The sequence below is a fragment of the Phodopus roborovskii genome, unplaced genomic scaffold, assembly GCF_943737965.1.
Source record: "Phodopus roborovskii unplaced genomic scaffold, PHOROB, whole genome shotgun sequence".
Classification (NCBI taxonomy): Eukaryota; Metazoa; Chordata; class Mammalia; order Rodentia; family Cricetidae; genus Phodopus; species Phodopus roborovskii.
Window position 1 is genome coordinate 16321215 of NW_026126413.1, and position 20096 is coordinate 16341310.

Sequence of the window (20096 nt, forward strand, 5' to 3'; positions counted from 1 at the left end):
TCAAGTTATATACAAAATCCATTTCCCACAAGGGTGGAAGCTGACAAGGGAGTGGCTTTGTTATGGCCTCCTCAGAGGGTTGAGGAAGTCATTATGATGAACAAGATGGCAAAAGCACTCATATTTGCTATCTAGAAATTGCTTTTGAAGCTTAGCTTCAGTCTTTTAAATGGAAAACATCTTCTCAGGTGGAGTCTATGCTTACCCTCCACCAAATTATAGTATTCAAGAAATAATCTGGCAAAACAAGTTTCTCCTTTTGTATATCTAACACACTTGGAGGATATTTGACAAGTTGTAATGTGTGTGGAGTGGATATTGGGTCAACCATGAACAGCGCAAGATTTGAGTGTTTGAAGCCTCAACATAATTGTTTTCAAACATTCATGTTGTACAGTGAGTGACGGGAAAGCGAGGTTTTATTTTAGATCACTTTGCACTTACCTGGTTATGTTATTACATTGTTATGTTTAGTTCAAACATTATTAATTTATATAAAATGATAAAGTTACTCATGAGAAGGTAGTAGATAAGACATTTAACTTGATGTAAGTGATATCAACCTAATTCATGCTTAGTTTTTATGTATCAGCATACGTTTTTGAAAAAACAGATAGCATTAAAGTACACCTGCGTTGTTAAGGCACAGAATGTTGTGCACAAGTTAGTCCTTTCAGATTGGCCCACTGTATACACTAAAGTTCCATTCTTTAGAATCTGCTTTATTAAAAATCAGCTTTAAATTTCAATTAGCACTGCATCCTCATGTGTTCTGGAAACAAAGAAAGGAGGATATATTTTATAAAGAGCTATACATTTTGATAGGAGACTAAAATTTGGCTCATGTTCTTGTTTTCAAGGTTACTTTGAGACTCTAAATAAAGGCTCACTAAATTAAATGTGGGGTACAAAAAAATGACTTTCCCACACAGTGCAAAGAGTTTTGGAAATATAAATATATTTTGATTTACTATGAAATTTTCATAATCAACAAAGATGTATATTTTAGTTGATATATATTTACCCTGTCTCTGAAGATTAAATAAAAATACAGATTATTAATTTAATAATTTTCTATATTTTAACACATTAACTAGGGTTGGAATTTTTGTTGGGAAATGTAAACTGCTGGAAAAGTAATTTTAAATTTAATTTTATGCATCTAGTTTTACATTGGACAAATACAATAAAAGTATAGCCTCTTACAGATGCAAACTAATAGCTCTGTATATTTAGTTTAGTAATGAGCAAAGTTTAAGTTTTCTGAATGAAAAAATTTTTATGTGACCCTTAAGGCACAAACTATTTTAAACTATTTTAATAAATGCTCTTAATGAAAAAATTATAGAAAATATCTATGTTATCACTGCTTTGTCATTTTGATATTGGTATGGATTGCACTAGGCTTGGTGTAGTAAGACTTATGGCTTCTAGTTCACTAAATTCTGGATTAAACTAGAACTTTCTATGGCTTCTGTTTTCCTATAAGAACATTATAAAGTATAAGACTATGTAACATTTTTATAAAAAGAGATTAGAAATACCAGATATATTGATACATGAACATATAAGTTATGTGACCCAATCTTTAATGGAGTATTTCAACTCCTTTTCAAAAGGAGTCCTAAAATAAGCAGATGAGTAGTGAAGAAGTACATTCTTGAGAGGAATGCAGAGTCAGCATACTCCTGTAAGCACTGAGATGGCTGAGACAGGACAATCAAGGCCACCTTGGTCTCTATTAAGAGACCTTGTCACAAGCAGACAGAATAAAAATTATTGTTGTGAATTCTATTATGGGGATCTAGGAGATCAGCAAGAGAGGATGGGGCGGGGGGTGGGGTGGAGGACTGTAGGAGAGAAAAATGAATAAAAGCAAAATATGGTGATGTATGAAGAAACTACAACAAAACTCATTAATTTGTATGATAACTTAAAAGTAATATTAAAGGATAACCAGCCTACAATCCACATCCCCAGAGAAGCTAAGAAACAAGGAAGAACCTAAGAGAGACTTAATGGACCCCTGAGAAGTGGAAAGGGACAAGATCTCTTGAGTGAATTGGGAGCATGGATCGGGGGAGGGGGGAGATAGGAGAAAGGAAGGGGAGAGTAGAACATGAAGGATCAGGAAGGTGGAGTTGGGAGAACAGAGGAGAGCAAGAAAAGAGATACCTTAATAGAGGGAGCTGCTATGAGCTTAATGAGAAATCTGGCACTAGGAAATCTCCAGGGATCCACAAGGACGACCCCAACTAAGAATCTAAGCAGTACTGAAGAGACTACCTTAAATGCCCTTTCCCTATAATGAGACTGATAACTATCTTAAATACCATCATAGAACCTTCATTTAGTAGCTGACAGAACCAGGACCCCTGAATGTGAGTGTCAGTTGGGAGGGGGGCTGGAATCAGTATTTATCCCTAGTGCACAAATGGGCATCAAGAACCCATTCCCTATGGAGGGATACTCTCTCAGCCTAGATACGGGGGGGGGGTGGAGTGGGGAGGGCCTAGGACCTGCCCCAAATGATGTATCAGACTTTGATGATCCCCCATGGGAGGCCTCACCCTCCTTGAGTAGTGGATAGGAGGTGAGATGGGGGATTAGTGGGGAGAATGGGAGGATGGAAGGGAGAGGGAACTGGGATTGGTATGTAAAATATGATGGTCTTTAATTTAAACACAAGTTGATTTTAAAGAATCATTAATGTAGGGTTTGGGAGATGGCTTTGTGCAGTGTTTCTCAACCGAGGGATCAAACTTCCCTTTCACAGGGGTCAATATCAGATATTCTGTATATCAGATATTTTTATTGTAATTAATAACAGTAGCAAAATTACAGTTATGAAGTAGGACTGAAGATAATTTTATGATAGAATACACGAGGAACTGTATTAAAGGGTTGTAGCATTAAGAAGGTTGAGAACCACTGGCTTAGTGGATGAAATATTTGGTATGCAATCATGAGTACCTAAGTTTGGATCCCAGGACCCATGCCAAAGGCCAGGCACAGTGAAATATACCTGTAGGCCCAAAGTGTGTGTGTGAAGGCTTAGGGCTGCCTGAATCCTGGTGTTTGATTGCCAGCCAGTCTAACTAAGACAGCTGGCTCAGGTTCAGTAAGAGACTGTCTCAAAAACGAGATGGAGATAATTGAGAAGACATCCTGAAACTAATCTCTGGCTTCCACACAACTATGGGGTGACTGTACCCTTACACACATTTTCATACATGCATATACCATGGGCGGGGGTTAGAGAGTGAAGTTCCTAATGTAAAATCAGAAATCAGACATTACCTCATGAACGTTTAAAAATCAGAAGAGCAGTTACTCATAGGAAAGAATTCATTTGAATTGAGTGCTCAGAAATTCTTTGGTTACACACACACACACACACACACACACACACACACACACACACACACACACAGGACTGAGAGGGGAGAGGAAGGGATTGAGGAGTTGAAAGAGAGAACTCTTCAGATATAGTTAAATCCACACCGCACAGATATGTGTTCTTTGCCTTCTGTGTCTATGACTGTATATCTTCAAGAAGGGTAGTTGATAGCTTACAAGCATGAAAATATCTTGAATTATTGTTTGCCTAAAGAGCCAATTAATAATAATTATGCTCAGCTGGGCAGTAGTGGTGCATGCCTTTAACTTCAACACTCAGGAGGCAGAGTCAGGAGGATCACTCTGAGTTTGAGGTCAGACTGGCCTACAAAATGAATTCCAGGAGAACCAGGGCTACACAGAGAAATCCTGTCTCAAAAAACCAAATAATAATAATAATAATATAAATAATGCTCTATAGACTTCACTTAATTGAAAGCAATAGAAAAGACACCAGGAAAACAACAGATACATTTTACTAATATATGCAACTAAACTCAAATACATTCATCAAAGCTTTGCCTTGTTACCAGGTGGTAACAACGAGGACAGTGCTAGCTTTACAGGAAGTGAGAACATGTGGGCTGGAGAAACAGTTTCATCAGCCACACAGATACTTGCTTTACTTGAGGTCACCTGACTGACCGCCAAGCCTTGCTGATGTGTCGTATACAGACAGCATCACGATTCTAAAGGCCTTTGTTGATAAGCACTCCTAAACATGGGCTAATTTTTAAAATATGTGTATGGTTTCCTTTTATATTTTATTTCAATGAGTGTTTTAATCTACTGTAAAGTGTACCAGACAAGGAGATCTTGCCTTGGCTAGCCATTTAATTATCTATTTATTAATACGAAAGAAGTAGATGCTTCCAGAGAACTGAAATAAGAGTGCACTTTGGGGACCAACTCTCTCAAAGTTTTGGCCTTAGTTCCCACCATGCCTGGCACTGTTGGCTCTCGCGGCCCTTTCAGTGCTAGTCTGTTCTAATTTTTTATTTTTTATTTTTTAAAGAATATGAACCATTGGTTAGAAGATCATTGTATCTCAAAACAGGCACTTCTTACTAAATGAAGCCAGTTTTACCCTCAGGAAAAAGTTACTTCCTCTGTGTATCTACCTCTACGTTCACTTTTGAAAGTTACATAGTTCTAGCTCTGAGCTTTTCAGCTTAATTTTCTGTGTTTCTGAAAGTCACTGTACGTACTATTTGTAACAGGTTCTGTACTGGTGCCAGTTAGGTAATTATGTCCTACACTTTTTTGTTGTGCTACTGATAAATATTTATAACCTACAAGGCCTTATATGTAAATCTTCAGTATATAATTATATTTTTCTTTTGATTTACAATAGTATTTACTTATTTTTAGTATAAGCTCAATTCCTTTCATAAATATATTTATAGTTTTGTTGTAAATGAAGATGAAACTTATGATTTGGAAAGAAAATTTAGAAGTCAATCGTTTAGTCTACTCATCCCATAAATATTCTGTAGTATCAAAATATTCATTGTATACTATTGTACTGTAAAATACTACTCCTTGTCATTAACTTTTATACATTTTTGTAACTACTAGGACCTTACTTGAATGAAGTTTACACCTAATAATATTAAAAAAGCTATTTTTAAAATTCATCTAACAGTAAATGTCCATGACTTCAGGTGCAAGCCTTGAGCAGTGCTGCCTGAAATGTCAGAGTTCATCTGTGCCAGTGAAGTGTTAATGTCACATCATTTTCTTTAAGTATGAACAAAGACAAACGTAGCGCAGAGAAGGCAATCTTGTATCCCTTTGGTCTGGGCCACCTCAAGAATAGTACAGATAGTTCAGGTTTTAAACATGTGAATTTGCTGCTATGTACACAGACATTTTATTTAACAAGTTAGCTTTTGTACTTTAAGAAATTTAAAAAAAAGGTGAATTTGAAACTCATTGTTTTGTATGATTCTTCCTTCCCTGTTTGTAAATGAAAATTTGTGCTGTCCTAAATAACAGTTGAGGAACTTCAACTTGTGAAGTTATTTTCCTTTGGCAAAGTGGATGGAAAAGATTTGGGGAAAAAAAGCAAAAGTACTGGCACAATGGACAGGAATGTTGGAAAAAATTTTTAAGTGTTGGCATAGGAATTCTTTAAAAATTCTAACTCACATGTGAAATGAAAGTAAAAAAGCATCTGTCCTATTTTATGCACACTGAATAAATAAAAATGAACAATTATATTTAGCAAAGTCTAAAGCTCTTTAAACTAAGGTATTCTGTCTAGCTTTTGGCAACCTTTATGTTATTTGTTCCACTGAATTAAAATATTATGTTTTAGTGAAGGCATACTTTGTAAAGCAGAACTTATGTAGAAAGGGAACATTCTCTTTTCCTAGTTATGATGACCTTAGATGAAATAAGAAATCTCTAAGAGACTAAACATTTCTAGTGTATGTGAGAGAGACCTTTGGACCTTAGCCCCAGCTGCCGTTCAGGCCAGTTACTAATGCTATGTCTTACCATACATAGATAGCATCCTTCGGTCTGTCTAAGAGTATACATTTAAGTCTTTAAGATTACAGCTACAATTATTTTTGTTTAATTTTCCACAATTCATGTTTTTAATTCTACTACCAGATGTGGTCATATTTTTAAAGAAAACAAACAAGAAACTTAGAGTAATATGAAATTCTGTTTTGATTCCTTCAGAACTAGTTTAAACCAGTATTTTAAAGGCCAAGAAGACATTTTCATATTGTTGTCTGAGATGCTTCTATTGTGTTTTGGTGCTGGAGAAAAAGAATTTGGAGCTCTCATTCATGTGTCTGTAAAACTACTCTATTTTGCTATATGATTATTAATTAGTGCAATGTGTTGTCTTCATGCATCAAATTGTTATCACAAAGATCTCAACACATGGTTTCATAATTGTGAGTGAAATAGTCTACAGAGTACCTAATTTCCTTTGATCCTTTATGTTGAACAGTTCAGGCCGTGGTACTTGCCTTGATAATGAGCCTCCCAAGCGTGACTTTCTTTATCCAGCTGTGGCCCCAGGTCAGGTGTATGATGCTGATGAGCAGTGTCGTTTCCAGTATGGAGCAACATCCCGCCAATGCAAATACGGGGTAAGAGGTCTTAATCCTTATGTTCAGTCACTTATAAATGTTCTCTTATGACACATGTTCAAGTGGAATCATGATGAACTTAGTTTGCCTTTGGAGCATTATTAATTTACATAATGCCTTGACACTGACTGTTCTGATATTGTTTATATAATAATATCTATTTCTAAATATTTGAATAATACTATATTAATATATTTCACAATTTTTGTTAAGAAAGCAAACATAATTTTAATAACTTCTCATGCATTTATTTTTTAAGTCTTCAGCTCATGATGCCAATTTTACTTTGTCCTTTAAAATATTTTAGATTTAAGAGACTTCTCTACTGCCTTTTCCTGGCATTCTTATAAGTGTGCTAAAGGGCATTTTTCATTGGCTTCTTGCCTTTACCTTAATTCATTCTAGCTAGAACTGAGTCATTTCAAGTTGCTTCACCCACTGCCCACTTTCCAACACAACAACCCAGAAGGAACAAGGTGACATTAGCCCAAATAATGAGAAAAAAGGAAATAGCTGTGGAAAAAATTGTAAGCATCATGATTTTCTCTTCATGTTAGCCTAAAAGAAGTCACAGTACCGTATTAGTAATTAAGAAGTTCTTTTTAAATTTCACAAATATTTTTGTCTCTAATATAGGAATGTGTTGAATGAATAAAAACAGGATTCTAAAATGTCAATCTGTGTGCCAAAAATATTTAGGCTTAAAAACCAAATACAAAGGGTTGGTTCTTACTGTGGTACAGATAGTCTAAATTCCTAGAAAATGATAATAATGCAAGGAATTAAGTTTTACCATAGTATTATTAGACTACATACCATTTACTCCTCTTGGGCATGGAGCATTGGGAGGCAATTAAAACACATAACCTGGGTGACAAATATATTGTTATTCTTGGTAGACCTTGGCAGTATTTTCAATATTGTGTGTGATTATCTGGGCATATAGATCCACATGTAAAACTGATTTTTCCCCCATTTCCTTGTAAAGTCTTAGTTTGAAAGGATCTAGTTTCTTTTGTTCCTAAATTGTTTTCCCCTTGAAGAAAGTCACTCAAGCATTAATCACAGTCACTACATGTACTCAGTGATCAAATGACATTGGAGGGGCTTTATCACATCACTCTTGGGGTGTCTCACTTTTCTGTTAGCTAGTGAACAGTCTACCTTTTACTTTTTACTTTGGAAATTATGTTTGAACTCCATCCATAAGCTTCTATGGAAGATAATTTATATTATTATTCTATTTATGGGATTTATAAATGTACTTTTTCTTTGTTTAACACATTAATTTAAAAATTGATTTGATTCTTCTCACTTAATCTAGAAATCTCACTCCTTCCATGCAGATAGAAACGAGACAAGTACAAAACTATATTTTCTGCTTTTTGAATCTTTCTGTATAATGCTTATGCTGACTTCTGTACCAGAAATAAAATATATTCAGAAAAATTTGTGAAGACATTAGCGTTTATTGACATAATTTCTTGTATTTTGTCATGAACCTTTCAGTGAATACTGGTTTTACTAGGTGCATATGTTATCTGGATATGTTATCTGGAATTTTCATGTTCTTTTTATATTCTACTATAGATTTCTAGTTAGGTTTTAGTTGTTGTTGTTGTTTATTTGTTTATCAATCCCAGTTCCCCCTCCCTCCTTTCCTTTAATTCCCCTGACCTTCCCCCTCACCCCACCTCTGATCCACAGAGATGGTAAGGCATCCCATGGGGAGTCAACAAAGTCTGTCCCATCACCACACTGAGGCAGGACAAAGGCCCTCCCTCCTGTGTCTAGGGTGAACAAGGTCTCTCTCCATAGGAAATGGGCTCCAAAAAGCCAGTTCATGTACTAGGGATAGATCCTAGCCCCATGGCCGGTGGCCCACAGACTGCCCAAGCCATCCTCTCGTTGGAATTCTTGATCTCTGATAGATTCTAAGATCTCTCCCACCTCTTGAACTTGTATCTAAAAAATTTGGCTCACACAATTATCATACCCAATTTCCATTGGGTTTTATATGTTTTTCTAACATTTATAATGTTTTTTTAATACTGTTGGAAATCGACTGAGTCTTTGAAGATTGAGTCTAATCCTGTTAGCACTTTGTGCTCCAGGAGGTAGCTTGAAGGGAAAGATAACCTGAAGGTTACGTGCTAAAGAGTGTATTAAACACACTCGTGTGAGACTAGGGAGCAGTTGGCTTGAAACGATTCCTATTTTGAAAGCTAGTTTATAATGGCTTCTAGAAAGATGATAGAATGAACCATAAGTGGTACCTTGGTAGCTGTTTCCATCCCTTTCCCTTTGGCCACTGTGTACTGGTTGAGAGCTTGTCAATATTCAGCTCCATCAGCTCCATGCTTTTCTTTTAGCGAATTCTTAGTGTATGCATTCAGTTATATACATGTTAATCATAGTTGGCTATTTTATTTGGAGCACAATTTTCCACAGTTATCATTGCATATTATATATTTTTGTTTTCAAATTCTATCAGGATACAAAAGAAAATGTAGTGGTTATAAATACAAAGAGCAGAATAGCACAGTATAATGTATTTGCCTAATTGAGTAACCTATAAACAATGTGCAATGATGTATAACTGATATACTGTATCATTTTCTGTTATACTTCAGACTGCATTAAAATTTATAATGGCTTTGTAATAGTTTATAGATGGGGAAACTAAAAATACAATGTGTGATTTACCCAGTCTTAGATTAAAAGCATGTGATGATTTGAGTCTGTTACATCTGTTGCTTCTAGGCATAGGTGAGGGTTTTTTGTTTGTTTGGTTTGGTTTTTGTTTTGTTTGTTTTTTTTTCAAAACAGGGTTTCTCTGTATTGCTTTGGACCTTGTCCTGGAACTAGCTCTGTAGACCAGGATGACGTCAAATTCACAGAAATTTGCCTGCCTCTGCCTCCCTAGTGCTGGGATTAAAGGCGTGAGCCACTAATGCCCAGCTGTGATAGTATTAATAAAATAAAGATTGTAGATGTGTTTTGTTTTAGAGAATACTTGTTTAGTTTCAGTTAATGTGTCATTTCTGATTAGTAAAATTCTCAAAACTTCTTCTTAGCCCTGTCTTTTGGGAAAGAAGTAACCTCTAAAATTACTGTTTGGGGACACACATTCTCAGATGTCTGAAATCCTAATTTGTTGCACTTAGAATGATGGAATTTTTAACTGCCGCCACTACCACATCAACAGGATTTTATGTAGCTCAGGCTCATCTTAAACTTGCTATCTAGTTGTGGATGATCTAGAACTCCTCCTGAGGTTCCTACCTGCTCCTCTCAATTGTTAGGATTCTAAGCATGTGACATCATACCCAATTTATGTGGTGCTAGGGATCGAATTCAGGCCCTTGTATATGTCAACTAAGCTACATCCTCATCCTTATTTTCTGTTATAAAAAGTCAGGGACGAGAGAAATAATTGATTCAGGGAGTAAAGGCATTTTACCACCAAACCTGAGGACCTGGCTTTAATCTTGGAACCTGTATAATGGAAGGAGAGAACTAACTCCTGCAAGTTGTCTGACCTCCACAGCTATGTGTGAAGTTTGTGTGTGTAGTAAAGATAGATCTTTACTACATTATCTTCAAATATCTCCTAACTCTGATTCTAAGGACAATTTTTAGGTACTTCTTAGAAAAAGTAAATTTCAAATAAAAGAGCAGACCTATTATCTCCACAAACTTTGGCTTATTCGTAGCAACAATCTCCTGTAAAGCTCTGTAGAACCTATAATGCACTTTTCTTCCACTTCTCACTTTTCTTTCATCTTCAATTGTTTTAATTAGAAAATGATCATAAAAACGAAGCTAGCAGGAAACACACTGCAGTAATAACAAGTTTAAATGTAGAAAGGAATTCTCTTATAGGCTTATTTCATATATGTGGGGGATCTTTTTGGCTGTATTCCAAAAGCATAGATTAGGATTTTTTTAAGATTTTACTCCTTATTTCTTCATTCTGTCATTTTAAATCATATCCAAACTATGATTTTCAGATAATACCGAAGAATTTAGTGTATATTAATGATACCTAGTATATAACTAGCTATTAACTGTGAAGGGAATGAGTATTCGTCTGTAGGTAGATTTAAGCCACACAAGTTTTATAACTTTGTGTAATTTGTGTATACTCTTATTATATGTGAGTATTACATAAATCATCAGTAGTGTGCTGTAAATTCTATATGTTTTATTATAGAACTGAATGATGTTCTACCAGTCAACAAGGTATTCTCATCTATAATTGAAAAAAAAAATTATCTAGTACATGGCTTCACAATAGAACATAATTTTTGTAATGCAATATTTTTAACAAAATATTTTAAATTGAAAAGGTTTTGTCACAGTTCACTATTACCTATAATATTAAGTTGACCATCAGTAAGTTTTATGCATTCATGGAAAACTTTCCAGTGAATAACAGCCTAATTGTTCTTGTAAACTTCAGGAGGCAAGAACATATCATATACAAGATCACATATGTTTCATGTGCTGGGCACATAGTCGACATTCAATATGTGTTTCCATTTCTTCTGGGAATACCTGTCATTTGTGATTGACTCTGTCCCTGAACAGTAGCCACACTAATGGGAGAAGATGAACCTTCTGTGCCTTGAGCATGGAAAGATTAAGAGTCACATATTGACTCAACTTCACCTTTTACTCTAATGCAAGTGGAATTTCTCTTTAGACAGGCCTTCTGTCTGATCATTCTCTATACAGAAACTTCTCCCAGTAATTTTGTTACATCATGTTATTAAATTTCATAATTGTTTTGCTTAGTTGATTGCTTGTTAGTTAGATGATGCCTTCCTTGATAATCTTACCTAAACTTATGCATATTTGTACATTTATGCATAAGTCCTAAAATTTTCCTTGCTTTTTTCTCATTACCATGTATTACTTTCTAACATAATATTTATTTTAATTTTTTTTACTGCTACATACCCTATTAGAATTTGTATAACTTGCATTCAGTACAGTTCCCATCTTATTGTAGGCACTTATAAAAACATTCTTGTCAACTATAAATTTCTCCCACAGAGCAAGACTTAGGTTTAATAAGGAAACAGCTGTTTACCCTCAGAAAAATCATGCCATATCACACTGGGAGCTTATCTTGTCTGGCAAGTTAGTATTGTCAGCACACTGGGTCCTTAGTTGGGTTCATGACTTTTGATGATTGTGGAGGACTTTTCTAACACTCCCCCACAGCCCGCCCCTGTAACTTGTGTGTCTACCAGCACCATGAATGCTAGCCAGCAGGGAAGCATTCAGCTCAGTTACAGCTTGATTTCTCTATGTTCTGCATTCAAAGTGTTTGTTGTCTTCAGCAACACGGTCTTACTGTCTACAGACTACAGTTTTTAATGCTTTCATGCCTTATCCTTTTTGTTTATTGTTTATCACTACAAATTATGATTCAAGTCATTATTGCTTTGTCAGTAAGAATCATTCATATAGGGCAGTGGCAGTGGCACACATCTTTAATCTCAGAACTTGGGAGGCAGAGGCAGGCAGATCTCTATGAGTTCAAGGCCAGCCTGGTCCACAGAGTGAGTTCTAGAACAGCCAGGGCTATGTAGAGAAACCCTGTCTCGAAAAACCAAAACCTAAACAAACATGATCATTCATACAATTGTGAATGCACTTTATTAGTATTTTTTAATATTCTTGGCTCTTTGAACAATTTTTTTAAAAAATAGATGCAGAGAAATTGGAAGATAGTGTTACTAAAATCATGAAAAGTATGTTGAGAAACACATATAAGAAAGGGTAACAGAAAATGAGTTTTAGTAGTTTGGGTTTTTTGTTTGTTCATTTTGTGTTTACTTTTAATGGTAAACACTTTTTTAATTCTCTGAAAAAAACATTTTCAAAACTTACAGTTATCTTTGATTTCTAAAGCAGGTCTATAGATTATTAAATTTTCAGGTATTAAGTATATAATAGTTGCATTGAGAAACATAGGGTTCTCTTAAAGATCTTAAGGTAGCATAAATATTCTTCAGTGAGATTTAATACAGACTTATAGAGTAAAGGACTCTGAAATATTTTAGTGCCTCATTAGTCTCTATAATTCAAACATATTTATTTACTTGACATAAAAGTGTTAAAAGTTTGCTTGGCTATTTATTTCCCTCAAATTCCAAGCCAAACCCTAGTTTCAGAGTCGACACTAATTGTGCATTTTCTAGGTTTCCTTTCATTTTTAGAACCATTTAGTTATCTTTTTTTTAAGCCTTCAAATTGTTGATTATTTAACTAACTTTTCTCAGTCATGTGCTATTGTTGTTCCCTTTCTAGGATCTCATTCATTTAATCACCTTCTGAATGGGCTTTAAGGACTAAGTGTGGGTGCATTATCCTGTTTAGTTTAGCTCCACAGACCTAAGTTACTGCACAGGGCTAGCATATGTAGGTTTTCTGTTTTCCTTCCTGACCTTTTTAGGACTTTACTCTCCTCATTGACTAGCTTATTGCAAACACATGTTAAAAATGCTACTGACAGAAAAATGATGACACTGACACTGTTGTACAGTTAGTACCAAGGTCCCAACATAGCATAAAGCTTAAAGTTTCCCTCAAACTGGGAAATCATACATTATCTCTCATTAGGACTTCAAGGTATCCAGCAGGCTTTCTCATAATTAGAGAAGCATCGTGCAACATATAAAGACATAAAAAATGAACTTAAAAATCCTATAGAAAGAGCTTTCTTTATTGGTATTAGTAAATGAGTTGGTAGCTTCATTTCATTAACTCAGATTCTATTGAAGTCATGAGGCCAGGTGAAGAAACTATGAAAAGAAAGCCTTTCATATTAATTTTTAAGATAATTTTGTTGAGTTCACTGAAAGAAGGCTATGGGATGGGCAGTAACCAGATTACTATTTGCCTTACATTAAGTTAAAAAAAAAACAGATTGATAAATGGCTCAAGTTTCAGTTTTTATTAAAGTGATGTCCAGCACATGCAAATGCTTTTACAGACTTTCTAAGAAGGAAGAAGAACAATGATTCAGACTGCAATTGTCTAGCTGCCTGGAATGCTGATGAAATGGCAGCAGGGATTTCATTAGGTGAAAAATAACTTCCTTAAGAAATTGGAGCCCCAGCTTGTACCTCACAAGAGAACAAAACAAAACTTTTTTTTCCTCAACTACTTTAATAATCTGATACTGAGCAGATAAATTGGCTTGAAATCTGTTTCAGCGAAAACCTTAGAATGTGTGACAGAAACAATTGCCTTTGACTGTACTTCTGTAACTCAGAAGCTATAGTGTGATCAAAGATAAAAAATAAAATCACTGAAGATAGACTATATGAGTTATAAACAGCATAAACAACCCAACATGAAGCCAACAGTCATCATTTCAAGAGAAAAAAACAGTTATGAAAACTTTGACAGAGAAGTAAAAAATATGGGATTAAAAAGAGAAGATCCAAATTTATGCTGGACAGGCATTGGGTGGGAGGGGGGATATGGTAGGGGTATGTCAAAGGCTCCATAGTCAAAGAAAAGTACTAATTCTCAGAGCATGAACATGAAAACAAAATAAACAACAGATACAGCAGAGAAACAGCACCAACATAAATCTTCAAACTCTTGAAAGCAATTAAATTGATTTTCAAAATATAGCATTGGCCAAAAAAATTATTATAATATCTTTAAATGCTCAGGTAAGATTAATGTCAGCTTAGAACTATATATTCAATCAAAATATATTTTAAATGAGGATAAATTAAATCTGTGTTCAGGAAAAAAATTCTTTGCTAAGTTAATTACTAAAGGATCTTTGTAAAAAAAAAAAAGGAAGAAAGAAAGAAAGAAAGGAAGGAAGGAATTGGATTCAGTCAATGTTAATCACAGACATGGACAGTGGGTGTTGGACTAACTTTTAGGTTTTTGTAGACAAAATTTTTTCCAAGCTTTAGAATAATATAGGATTGCCAACTTTTAATTTTTGTAAATCATACTTTAACACACAGATTCTGCCTTCTGCCTTATAGTCTCTGGTAACAACAGCTAAGGAAGAAGAATAAAACTTAAGTGATGTAAAATAATAATAATAAAAACAAGAATGGTGTCAGGGCTGCAGAGATGGCTCAGTGGGTAAGGTATCTGGCTGCCTGGCAGAAGACCCAGGTTTCATCCCCAGCTTCACGGGGGCTCACAACTGTCTGTAACTCTAGTTTCTGGGGATCTGGTGCCCTTTTCTGGTCTCTGTGGGCCCCAAGCATGCAAGTAGCACACAGATATACATGTAGGAAAGAGAGGATAATGAAAAACAAAACAAAACAAAACACTATATTGGAATTGCTCTTCTAGTTTTATCAGAGAAATTTAAAGCATTCCTTTCTCTGGTCCCTATAATTCTATGTGGTAGTATTTATTCATTATGCTAACATATCTGATGTGTGGTAGAGTCTCAGAAATATTTGCATATGGAAAGGAAATATTGCTATCACCTTTTCAATCTTTCTTCCTGATTTTCATTGGCCCCATGAAATTAAAGACTCAATCTCATGCACTGTCATTTAACAGAAATATTCTTTTTAGAGGAGCTGTTGATAATTCCTTTCTCCTTCCTTAAACTTGAGGGCCAGCTGAGCACCATATTTCAGAGTCTTCTCAAAGTGAAATTTAAGATGCTAGAGGAAACCCTGGCACAGATGCAATGATTTATTTGCTGAGAGAAGTCATAAAACTAATTGTAATAAACTTGAATTTTGTTGGGAATGAACGAATGCAAGCTGAGCTGGGGGAGGGATCAACATTTTTCCCTTCCACTAACTGTACCTATCACCTTATATATTTCCCTTAGGAAAGTAATTTGACAAGTATGATCTTTGCTATATAGAAATTTCTCAAGAGATAAAAAAAAAAAACTTTCAGCCTGCAACTAACTCCATTATAGCTTCAAACCTTCATGATAGTCTCTCTTTGGCAATTAATATCCATGTGCATCTAAACACTTTGCCCATATTCTACAACTTCCTACTTGGTGTGAAATGAGCTTTTCTAGTATTTTGTCTTTGTCAGTATCAAAGTTCTTCCTTACTCAAGATGAAATGCCAACTGTGAATTCTGCTGGGAAGGTTACTGTATTCGCTACAACTACTTTAACAGCTCAGGTGTATTTTCCAGTGTGGGTCTACAGCCCCTAGCTGCATGTAGCAATGTGTGATAAGTCACTAAGGCAACACACTCCTGCTAGATACAGAAATCTGTCTTTCAAACGTTGAAGGAAGTGGTATTGTCAATCTTGACATCACAATTAAGAAAAGTACCTTAAGCACTTGCCACTTTGGGCAGAAGTTTTCACAGGGGCTTTCAGAGACTAATGTTTCTATAACACAACTAAATGTATGTTTTCCTAATGGATGCTCTGAATATTGTATTCAATAATAGAATCCTCTTGTATAGTCATGTATAAAGTACATTTTAGGCTTCTTTTGCCTTTGTCCAAAGTAAGATTTAGACCCAACAAAAAAAGGAAAATATCAAGAATTTTGTCCAGAGATAATGTATACATTATTTTTTTTTCACATTTTAAACTCTTCTATTAAATGTGTGTTTTTTTCTTTTTGAACTCGTTTGAATTTGGATAAACTTCTAACAAGTAGGTCAGTATTCTAACTTTTAAATATTAGCAGTCCTGGTGCTTCTAAAATATTAAACTAAAAGAATGCACTGAAAATACATTGTAAGAAGGAGTATTTTTAATTGAGTTCCATTATAAAAGGAGCATTTAGGTTGATACTGTGATTCCCAGAATGTCCTTCTAATGTTTTCTTTTTAGCTCACCAGTGTCTAGATAAAGTCAAAAACTTTTAAGTATAATTAACTTTTTAAATTTAGTTTTTTATTTTGTGTGTATAAGTGTTTTGCCTGTATGTATGTCTGTGCATCATGTGCATTCCTGGTACCTATGAAGGCCAGAAGGCATTGGGCTCCTCAGAACTGCAGTGATAGATAGTTCTGAGCAGCCTTGTGAATGCTGGGAACTGACCTCAGATCTCCAAGAGCGACTTGTGCTATTAACAGCTGAACCATCTCTCTAGCCCCCGATTCTAATTGTTTCAGAGCCCAATGCACATTGTATATTTCTTCCTGACCGATAGAGGACACCCTAATAGGAATTCAAAGAGAGCCCCAGCAATGTGCTATAGTGTCATGTGGAAATTTCCATTTGTAGAATCTTTAGTTTCCATATTTTCCTGCTTTCCTTCTCAGTCAGTTGTGTCTATGTCACATGGGTTCTTTTGTGTCTAGAGAATTCGTACTTCACTTTAGACATAGCCAGATGACAATCTGATAACATAACCTAGTAATTTGTATTGCTGGTATTCAGAAAGTCTTATAATTCTGTTCTGAGTCAGATAATAATAAGGAAGGAGGTGAAAATATCATAAATAGAAGTATCTTATGAAAGTTTATCCTCATTGTACCAAAGTATTTGATAACTGAAAATAACATTTCTAGATAATACTTAGACATACAAAATTTAGAAATTGCTCCAAAATGTACCTCGTATTTCTTTAAATTTACATGTTAAATTCCTATTTGACAGTGCCTGTTTCTGTCTCAGTCTCTCCCCTCCCCCAGGGTACTACCAGTTTTAAAAAATTATTTTTATTTGATTGTTGCCCAAGGAATCATTCACTTGATGATGCTCTGTTTGCATTTGTTAAGTTTGTCATGCAAAAACAAATGTTTATTCCTATGGACTTTTTCATTATTTTTCCATATTAATGAAATATCTGTACGCTGTTATGAAAAGATCTCCATCAGTAATAAATAATAAGACATACTTTATCTATCTAAATTAGGCCAAAATTTAAATGATCTTGCTAAACGAGTGACCTACCCACTGAAGGACATTCCTAAGTCCTCTTTCAACAGTATCTTCGATAGCAGTGAGTGGTGCTGAATGGCTGTGAGCACACTCTCTGCAAGAAATGCATTTGCTTTTAACCTCTATTCCTGATCAACTTGCTTTTGCCTTCTTTCCTAGGAAGTGTGTAGAGAGCTTTGGTGCCTTAGCAAAAGCAACCGCTGTGTCACCAACAGTATCCCAGCTGCTGAGGGGACACTATGTCAGACTGGGAACATTGAAAAGGGGGTAAGCGCAAGTGATTTAGCTGTTTGACACTAAACCGATCAATTTCTTGTGCTGATGTTCACACACTGGAAATATTTATTCATTTAAAATGTACTATATTAAGATGTACTTTGGAATAATATGTTTTTAACCAAGTGTTAATTGTCCTTTCTTAATAGCTACAAATGTGCTCTACTTACGAAATGAAAAGAGCCTGACTTCTCTGTCAGTTTCACACAAAAGAATAATAATAAAATAAAAAGAAGCAATTTATTGAACATGTAAATTATGGTTTGATAATCTTAGTTTTCATTAGTCTAATTTTAAAAAAATCTCTAAAGGGTTTGTCATGTAGGTTTGGGATATGGCTGAAATGCTAGAGCATTTCCTAAAATGTAGGAGGGTCTGAGCTCAATCTTCACTGCCGCAGGAACAAATAGAATTGTTCAAACAGATATAGAAAACATAGTATATTCCGCTACTAAAATTCTCTGGAATTGTTACATACGTAAATTCTAGAATTTATTCTATTGACTGGATTTATAATTAACACTTGTCATCTCTTCTCTGTTTTGCTTTCTTCCTTGTGAGCTGGGCTACTTTCAACAAAGATCACACTGAATTTCAGCTTTCAGTGGGATGTTTAAATAAAAAGAATGAAAGTTTTTGGGCAGCTGTCACAGTTTATTAATTCTTGCTGACGGCTTCATTCAGGACCCATGACCTAGTGCCATGTTGATGGCTTTTCCATGCTGGGTTTGGAAATGTTGGTAAATTATGCTAAATATAAGAATTGGTAAAACCATTTTAAAAGGATTAGGGATTTTTTTTTCAAAATTTGTAAGTAGCCAATAAAAATACAGAGACCTTCATACCCTACAAAATTCTTTCTCTTTCTTTTTCACTGAAGTAATAGAAAATATTAGGAACCACATTCTTGAAACAACAGTCTAGGTTTATTTTGGACCTGCCAGTCCTTGTCAAGGACAAGTAGCAATTTACATCCATCTGCAAAGAAATGTACAAGTAAAGGAAGGAAGCCACAATGGGAATCTGTTGCTTTATTAGCCGTTCACTGATGGACTCTTCTTTTCACGGTCTGGCCTGAATCAGTTTCTCTTCTCTTAGAGTAGCACTGTCAATAGACCTGATGTGATTTTACTTTATTTTTTTAAGCAGGGAACTATTTTTTTATAAATATTTATGATTTACAGATGTAACTCAGTGATAGACTACTTGCCTAGCATTCACAAGGTTTGACTTCCAGCACTACAAAGAAGGACAGGAAATAAACATCTCAAAGCTTTCCTACAATTATTCCAGAAGTTATGCGATCACTACAAATATTAATAATTATACTGTGAGTTGTGGCAAAACATTAATCACTTAAGTGGCCCCCACAGACTTATTTGTTTGAATGCTTGGCCCATAGGGAGTGGCACTATTAGGAGATGTGGCCTTGTTGCAGGACGAGTGTCACTGTGGAGGCAGGCTTTAAGGTCTTATATACTCAAGCTATGCCCGGTGTGGTACACACTCTTTTCTTCTGCCTGTGGATCAAGATGTAGAACCCTCAGCTCCTTCTCCAGCAGTGTGTCCGCCTATATTCCATCGTATCCTGCCATGATGATAATAGACTAAACCTGTGAACTCTAAGCTACCCAATTAAATGTTTTCCTTATTAAAGTTGCCATGGTCATGGTGTCTATTCACAGTAATAGAAATCCAAACTAAGACAGAAGTTAGTACCAAGGACTGGGGTATTGCTGATGTAGGCCTCACTTTTTTTTTTTTTTTTTTTTTTTTTTTTTTTTTGAGGACCATGGGCTTTGTAACTGTATCAGAAAAGCAGCTGAACCCTTTAAATGGGCATTAATGGACCAACCTAGTGGGAACATAGAAGAAAGTGGTGCCTAGGGTGATTTGAACTGTATGGGTCTGACTCAAGATGTTTCAGAGGAGTAGTATTTTAGTATGTAACCTAGAGATTGTTCCTGTGATGTTTTGGCCAAGAATGTGGCTGCTTTTTATCCTTGTCTGAAAAAAATCTGTCTGAGGCTGATGTGAAGAGTTTTGACTTAATTCCATTGGTAATCAAGTCTCAAAACAGCCCAGTATTGACTCTGTTGTGTTGTGATTAGTGTGTTCACTACTTTGAAGATCTATAATGAAAAGGAGCAAGCTGAGAAGGGAAAAATAAAAAAATGTACAATTTGAGGAGAAATGCGGCACCAGGAAGTGGAGTGGTGTTCAGTCCTATGTTCAAGGAGATAAACAGATTAAGAAATGGAATAAAGGAAGTGGTGACCCCAGGGCAAGATCCCACCCAGCTGAGTTTCCAACTTGTGAAAAGGAATTAAAAGAAAGTTTAGAGCCCTATGTGGTGGTGCACACCTTTAATCCCGGTACTTAGAGGGCAGAGGCAGGCAGGTCTCTGAGTCTGAGGTCACACTGGTCTACAG

The 20096-nt window shown here is 35.4% G+C and overlaps 1 protein-coding gene across 2 annotated transcripts in view; it reads left to right on the forward strand.

The window, feature by feature from the left end:
* Adamts6 (ADAM metallopeptidase with thrombospondin type 1 motif 6) overlaps positions 1–20096 on the forward strand; it is a 225340-nt gene that overhangs the window by 101922 nt on the left and 103322 nt on the right. For both annotated transcript variants that reach the window (XR_007834420.1, XM_051182886.1), the window contains exons 11-12: positions 6368–6509; positions 17548–17655. Coding sequence is in view for 1 of the 2 variants with exons in the window: in XM_051182886.1 (XP_051038843.1) it covers positions 6368–6509; positions 17548–17655 (250 nt within the window). In the remaining variant the exon portion in view is untranslated. The remainder of the gene's footprint in view (positions 1–6367; positions 6510–17547; positions 17656–20096) is intronic.